Source organism: Anopheles darlingi, chromosome 2 (assembly GCF_943734745.1).
Source record: "Anopheles darlingi chromosome 2, idAnoDarlMG_H_01, whole genome shotgun sequence".
NCBI classification, from domain to species: domain Eukaryota; kingdom Metazoa; phylum Arthropoda; class Insecta; order Diptera; family Culicidae; genus Anopheles; species Anopheles darlingi.
Genome location: NC_064874.1, coordinates 69,503,557 through 69,511,899, shown reverse-complemented (window position 1 = coordinate 69,511,899; position 8,343 = coordinate 69,503,557). Strand labels below are relative to the sequence as shown.

General features: G+C 52.8%; 1 protein-coding gene across 1 annotated transcript in view; it reads right to left on the bottom strand.

The window, feature by feature from the left end:
* Positions 1-757: 757 nt before the first annotated feature.
* Positions 758-8,343, bottom strand: part of LOC125952364 (lachesin) — a 48,116-nt gene continuing 40,530 nt past the window's right edge. Inside the window, exon 10 of the mRNA XM_049681811.1 lies at positions 758-1,498. Coding sequence (XP_049537768.1) covers positions 1,338-1,498 — 161 coding nt within the window. The 3' untranslated portion in view covers positions 758-1,337. The remainder of the gene's footprint in view (positions 1,499-8,343) is intronic.

The following is an 8,343-nucleotide window of genomic DNA, read 5'->3' as shown; positions in this document are numbered from 1 at the left end:
GCAGACCCCGGCGCGTTCACCAATCAAACCGTTCTTTATTTTCATTAAAATGAAAACTCATATTCAAATCAATCATATGTCGAAGTGCATCGTCGCACTCCGCAAAGCGCTGGACATAAAAAGGGCTGCCAGGGTTGCTCGCAATTACGGTTGTGTGGTATGCAGATGATTCGAGCACTACTGCATCGCTACGTAGCGTACAGAGCACTACATATACACACAAACACACAGTGCCACAATGTACGGTGGCTTCTTACTGCTTCTCGAACCGCAACTCCGCATTCAGTTCTCCTTCTGCTGCATACCAAATCGTGCATACCCTTTTGCTCATGCTCATGGTCGCTATCGCTCATAAATAATAATCATTCGCCCATTGCACTGAAACCGACGCTGCGCTGGATGTAAAATCAATTAAATAGTCATCAACTCGAACTCGAACATCCCGGGTCGCCGGTGCCCGGGGAGGGGTACCGAGTGAATATATCATTATGAACGCTGGCGATAGCGATAGCGATAGCGATGGCGACAACCATATTGACCATGTTACGATCCGATACGATACGGTGCGAGAGTCGTGAAATATGAAGCTCCTGGTTGCACGATGCTTGCAACAGCGCACTGCACCACTCCAGTGGGCAATCTTCCTTCCTCCCCCCCCCCCCCCCCTCCCTCGCCCAGGCATCACCCATCAAAACCATCAGTCACCAGGCGCCTCCATCGCAAATCTACCGGGCGCCTCCATCATTTTGATCTTTAGCGGTTGCCGCTGCCGGGCGAATGGCGTTGATATTTACAATATGTGATCGTGATTCTGTTATGTTGAGTTTTGGGTTGGGTTTTAATGTTTTTTGGTTTTTTTTTTGGTAGCAAATGAGTTGCATTGGTGACTGCATCGATTACTCTGCTCCAAGCTATGTTTGAAGGTTCGCCGTCGCTACGATGAAATGAAACAATTTCAGCGTCTTGCGAATCAACACCTATTCATCCTTCATCTCATCGCTGAACGACTCATTGAATCGCTCCGCATAACGATTCCGCATAAAACATTAATCTTACTTGTTAGCCTTTTTGTTTCCTAAAATAATGCATTCACTACTACACACTTTCGAGGGAGCTGGTGAGCCTGCGGAGGAGGACTTTGTCCCCCTCCTTGTCTTACTTAATCCTCCATAAATACTCTACTGCCTACTCCACCAGCCAGCCGTCACCACCGACGGTGATGCGTTCACAGCAAAACTTACTAATCGATAACATGTCACGGTGGCCAGAGCCCTTCAGGTGGCCACCTTCGGATCCGGATACACATCACCCTCACCGTCCGCCGGTCGCTTTCACTTTCATCGTTCGGTGTGTAGCAGCGTCGTGAGGTGGGACGCTAGCAGCAGCAACAGGAAGTAGCAGAGGCTCGATACCATCCGGACGACCGACTCGGACGGTAAACTGGTCGCGCTCGATGCTCCATTGTGGAATGCCCCGGGAGGATGTCGTATCGCTGGACCTGAAGAAAGAGAGAGAGAGAGAGAGAGGAAGAGTGGAAGAGAAGAGAGAGACGCAGGTGAGGTGTTAGGTCGGGATTACTCGCGGAAACTAGCTGTTAATCGGATCGGGGCAAAGGATCAAAGTAACACTCGAGCTGATCGGACGTGTTTTGTGTTGTCTCAGCCAGCGTGAGCGTATTTCTATATTATTTTGGCTAGCGCGAAAGCCGTGGTGATTGAGCTTCCCGCCATTCTCTGGCAATTCGCGATAAGTGTCCGCGTAACCTTGGTCAGACCTTAAAAAATGGTCCGAACGAGGTCGCAAGGCACGCCGTTGAGGGCCGGTAACGAAGAGAGCGGAGAAGAGGACAGAGAAAGCGACAGCGCCTTCCTTGACCCCGAGGAAAATGAACAGAAAAGCGAGCTACAGGTTCTCAAGGAAGAGGTGATGGACCTGCGGGAGCTGTTGGAGATGGCCAAGAAAGAAGTGGTCCAACTAAAGCAGCAGCTCCAACAACAGCAGCAGCAACAGCAGCAGCAACAACAGCAGCAACAGCAACAGCAACAACAACAGCAACAGCAACAGCAACAGCAACAGCAGCAGCAGCAGCAGCAGCAGCAGCAGCAGCAGCAGCAGCAACAGCAGCAGCAGCAGCAGCAACAGCAGCAGCAGCAGCAGAAGCAGCAGAAGCAGCAGCAGAAGCAGCAGCAGCAGAAGAAGCAGCAACAGCAGCAGCAGCAACAACAGCAGCAGCAGCAGCAGCAGCAGCAACAGCAGCAGCAGCAGCAACAACAACAGCAGCAGCAACAACAGCAGAACGTGCCACAGTACATGGAGGCGATGCAGGCGCAGTTGTTGACTAAGTTCCAGGAATGGACAATGGAACTCCTAGGAACGGGAGCAAAGTGCCCACAACCGTCCCAGCAGCACGAACAACAACAAACGCCGCAACCTCAGCTGCGCACAATGGCGCAGATGGTGAACGACAACAGCGTTCCGGCATCAGCAGAATGGACGGTTGTACGGTCAAAGGCAGAAAAACGACACGCTACTGCCGACAAAAAGCAGCAGCATCAACAGCAGCAACCTCAGCAGAAGCAGAATCAGCGGAAGACGAACAAGAAGCCGGCGGATAAAGATGGAATACTTTTGGACCTCATTAAAGTTGTCCCAAAGTCTCCACACACAGTGAAGGAGGTCTGCAAGCTGGCATGGAAGGCCGACCCCAACGAGACAAATTTCAAGGAAGTGATGTTCCTACAGGGTGGCTGCAACATTCGGATCCGGGAAACTGTTGACGGTTCTGAGATGGAAGCTGCCATCGCGAAAGAAGTAGGGGAGGCTGGCAGTGTGACGCTGGTGCAGGAAAAGGTGACGGTCAGTATCGACAAGATCGATCAGCTAGCAGAGAAGGAGGACGTCGAGAAGATCCTCCGCAGGCTGCTTGGCGAATCGGTCAAGCTCGATGTGCGGATGACCGTATATTACAATGGGCAGCAAAGGGCGATGGTGGTAATCCCTCGTAAAAGCGCGCTGAATATCGATGGCGTTCAAGTCAAAATCGGGCACACAGTTTGCAAAATCTGCGTTCTTGAACCGATGCCCGTCGAACTGATACGCTGCTTTCGATGCCTGGAACGCGGGCACCTTGGTCGGAACTGCAAGAACACAGATCGCAAACATATGTGCTTGCAATGCGGTGAGCAAGGACACATGCAGAAGGACTGTACAGCCTCGAAGGTCGTCTGCATACTGTGCGGTGGTCCCCACCGCATTGGTTCGAAAATGTGCAATGGAGCCTCGCAATGTCGATAAAAGTTCTGCAGGCCAACATCGGGCGCTGTCGACTATCTCAGGACCTCCTGCGACAGACGGCATTCGAGAAGAATATCGACGTGCTACTAATCACAGAGCCGTATTGTGTGCCGGAAGATCCGCGTTTCGTATGTGATCCGACACGTAAGGCGGCCATAGCAGCGAGTGGAGGAAATGCGATCCAGTACATCAGGAGCGCTACAGTCAACGGAATGGTTGCTGCTGACATCGAGAGTGTTACCTTCGTCAGCTGCTACGTCCCACCGTCGAAAACCCCCCGTCGAAGTGAGCCACAATTTGAAGCGTTGATGGATTCTATCACTACCGTGGTAGCTGGACGACACCGTGTGGTCATCACCGGGGACTTCAACGCGCACTCTCCAGAGTGGGGATGCACTAAGGAAGATGTCCGGGGTGAGCAGCTGGCGTCCTTAGTACGGCTCCTGGGACTGGTGGTCCTCAATGATGGTCGAACCCCCACGTACAAGGGCGGATGGCGAGGCAAAAGGGTGGCAGCTACACCTTCGATAGTAGATGTCACCTTCGTTTCTCCCTGCCTAGTGGGCAGAAACCGCTGGAGAGTGACGGAAGGCGACTATGGGGACCATCGTCCAATATGGTTCACCATCCCAGCCAAACAATTGCCAGCACTGGTAACACCACAACGGGCAAGGAGCACAAGGCAGCGACAGTGGAAGAGAGCTCATTTCGACGTGGAGCTCTTTCTACATTCGCTTGCGGCGCAGAGATTCGAGGAAATCAAAACTGGCGACATCCAAGAGCTGACCAGGCAAATGACCAAAGCATGCGACGCCACCATGCCAAGACGTAGCAGCAAACCTGGCCCGCGCAAGTCACTGTACTGGTGGACCACTAAAATGACGGATCTTCGTGTGGCATCTAATCGCGCGAAGAAAGTCATGGAAAGGAGCAGAGGTAAGCCGGAGTTTGAAGAAACCGAGATCGCTTACCAAGCTTCCATAAGAGCAATGCAAGAAGAAAGCTCTCAACGCAAAAAGATCTGCGCAGAGGAACTGGCAAACTCAGCGGCTGATAATCTGTACGGTAATGCTTACAACCTGGTCAGAACGAGGCTCCAAGGGAAACAAAGTCCACCCATCACGGATCCGGAGATACTGGACAAAATAGTGGGACACCTGTTCCATCAGCACCCGCCGACCATATGGCCGACTGGTCAAGGGGGGGACGAAGCTACACCCATCCGCCGCGTCACCAACGGAGAGATTCTGCGCATCGCGAACGAACGCCTACCGGCAAAAAAGGCCCCTGGGCCGGATGGACTGCCAAACTATGCAGTCAAGACGGCGATGGCGCGCTACCCCGAAGTATTCCAGCGGCTCTACCAACGACTGCTGGAACGGGGAACATTCCCCACCCAGTGGAAGGTACAGCGGCTGGTGCTTCTCAAAAAGCCTGGCAAGCCACCTGGCGTACCGTCGTCTTATAGGCCACTATGCATGCTCAACACTGTCGCTAAAGTGTTCGAGCGCATAATTTTGGATCGCCTTAACGACTGGCTGGAAGACCATCCGGAGGGTCCGCGCCTATCACAGGCGCAGTTTGGATTCCGGCGGGGTCGCTCAACCACAGAGGCGATTCAAAGGGTGGTAGCACGGGCACGACGTGCCATCGCCATCAACAGAAAAGGCAAGAAGAAGAAACGATACTGTCTAGTCGCCGCGTTAGACGTCCAAAACGCATTCAACAGTGTCAGCTGGGCAGCCATAGGTGAGGCACTGAGTAGAGCTGGAGTCCCACAAGGCTTACTCAAGATCATCGGAAACTACTTTAGTGACCGAGTGCTCATCTACGACACCGACAACGGGCAAGCTAGGCGCCAGATAACAGCCGGAGTACCACAGGGATCAGTTCTCGGCCCTACCCTGTGGAACATTGCCTACAATGCTGTAGTAGATGCCTCATCGGATCCGGATGTGACAACCGTGGCCTTTGCTGACGATTTGGCAGTCGTGGCCTCCGACATCACCTCAGGCCACGCCGCCAATAAAGCAAAAATGGTCATCCAGCAGATCGGACAACTGATGCGCGACCGATCGCTTAAGCTTGCACCGGAAAAGACCGAGGTAGCAGTCTTCAGTTGCGTCAGAAAGGGAAAGCAACATACAACGCTGGATGTGGGCAACAGGACCATACGAACGAAAGCCACCATGAAATACCTCGGTGTAGTATTGAATGACCATCTGAAATGGGGCGATCATGTTGGCGCGGTCACGTCGAAGGCGACTAAACTGTGCAAGGCTCTCCGACGGGTAATGCTTCACAATCACGCGGGGCCACCCAGCACGAAACGGCGCCTACTGGCGAATGTAGCGTCGTCGATAGTACGCTACGCCGCCCCAGTTTGGGCAGAAAGGGCACTGCGCAATACGCAGAACCGGCAGAAGCTAACGCAAGTCTCATCGATGCTGGCCAGAAGTGTTGCGAGCACGTTTTGCTCGGTGTCTGGAGCTGCCGCAAATGTGATATCTGGTGTGATCCCCATCCATCTGCAGCTGTGCGAAGACGTCCGAGTGCACAGGAGAGTACGCGACACCCTGAGTGCAACGGACCGAGCACGACGGGATGAACGGTCGACAACGTTTGCTTCGTGGCAGGCTGAGTGGGACAGGGTGACGACTAACAACCCTAGTCGCTACATGCGATGGACGGCGACGATAATCCCGACGATCGTGCCATGGGTGACGAGGAACCATGGTGAGGTCGACTTCTACCTGTCACAGGTACTATCTGGCCACGGATTTGTTAGAGAGTACTTCCATGTGAAGAAGCTGACCTCATCCCCCAACTGCCCACACTGTCGAGATCATGCCGGGACGACAGTGGTCCAGTCGATGGAGCATGTCCTCTTCGAATGCCCGGAGTTCTGCGGGGTACGCGAAGAACTGCTAGGGTACTCGGAGGATGACGAGGAGCAGATCAACAGCGGAAACCTGGGCGAAATGCTCCTGAGGAATGGCGAAACATGGAGTAGGATTACCCTAGCCGCCAAAAGGATCCTCACCGTTCTCCAGGAGGCATGGAACGTCGAACAGCGCAGCGCTCGGCCCCCCCAAGCGCACACCACTGAAAACAACGACGAAGTATCCACCAATGGTCAAACTGGTGGGCAACAACAACCGCGGCAGAACTCTCGACCGGAGACACAGCAACAGCAAAGTCGGCGCCAACAGACGCGGGCAACAACTGTTCACAGGGAAGAACAACGGCGGAGAGTAGTGAGCCGCAAAGAAGCACGGCCGCGGCTCAGAACGGCCGGTTCCACGGCTCGACGCTAGCTGACATTTTTACTCGTCAGCGACCTAAGGTGACACACACGACGAGCAACCTATGGTGTCACACACGATACCGTTCAGTCCCGCCCTAAGGGAAGGCGAGTGTGAAGTGCGCATAAAAGTAGTAGACAAGTCCGCGAACAATCTTGCGGATGACGCGAAGAAGCATATATGAACAGGTCGGTACCGACGTACGGCCCATCGGGAAGGACGGCAGATAGCTAACCCATCCGGCGGGTTGAGAGTGAGGGACAGGGGCAAGGGATTGGCGAAATAAACGATGCCTGGGCCTGTGCCCGCATGAAAGTAAAAAATAAAAAAAAAAAAAAAAAAAAAAATCGGATCGGGGCAAGTTAATGGGCAGCTGGCAGCCAGCTGGTTGGTATCAGTGCTTGAGAAAGTAATTGAGTGAAGCTGAGAGTTCACGAGCCACGAGTGTGTGTGTGTGTGTGTGTTGTGATAAATGCGTGAATAATTGAGGAATGAGGCTGATGCTCGATCATAATTAATGGCACTTTGCAAACTCCTCAATCCGGGTGACGAAGCAGGAGAGGAGACGGGATGTGGAAAACAAAAATGAAGTGCTTAAGCTTCCCTCACCCCCCACCAGGGGAAGGTGTCAGGGGGAGGACCGCAGTGACTTTGACACTTTGTGGGAGGGAAAACAAAGCCAGAAAGAGAGAAATAGAGAGAGAAAAGGATGGAAGGGTGGCAAGCTTGTAAGCGCGTTGTTGCTCGGTCGCTCGAGCCCTTACTGCCGAAGGGGTAGGAGGCGTGGAAGGGATGGACAGGAAAATCTATTCCTTCGCCGGCGACCCCGAAAACCCTCGCAGTAATTAATTACCTTCCGGGGACAGTCGGACAAATAACACCCTCGGCGAGGAGCTGTCGAATTGTACCACCACCTCCCGTGACACACCATCGTAGGGAAGGGAAAACCATTTGTTAACAAGGGGCCAGCACACACACATACACACACAGGAGGCAGTTGGGTTTCGAGATGAGTTTGGCAAGATTTATGGTGTTCGCGTTCCTCGCGAAGAAGCCGCAAGAAGCCGGCCCAACCCACTAGGCACTAAGGAAGGGACATTGGGCATGATTTGCAATTACATGTCCCCCCCCCCCCTCCCTCACACCCTTTCGTAGACGCATCATTCCTCGCCCTCAAATTGAACCAATTTCCGAACAGAAACATTTTCGACAACATGACGATCCGTTCGGAGTATCGGTCGCTACTGGATCGCGATGTGGCCACACACCCGTACACACACACAATCATGCTAATTGGTGTTTTATGTAGCTGGCCGTCAGCTTAATTGAATAGTCGCATAGTTGTGCCGCCCCTAATCGTGTGACCTTTCCTCAAATACCCTCCCCACCCCAACCGGCAGTGAGTGCGGGAATATTAATGATAATAAAGTGATACTGATTATTTGATTGTCGACTCGGCGTGCCATCGAGACAGGCGCCGGCAGGCAGAGGGAGGGTATTTATGATTGATGGTGGAAGGGTTAATTGATGGCGCGCACGCTCACATAAACCGATCAAACATACGATTGAGACGGAATTGCTCGTGGTAAGAGCAGTAAAAACTGTCGTTCCGAAGTGAAAGGGAGAGGGGGGTAGTAATATAACTGAAGTTTACTTTTCACTTCTTCTTGTTCTTCTGCTATTTACATGAAATAAAATTAAAAAATAGTTCCTCGGCCTCATATATTCAATTGCTAAGTGTTGC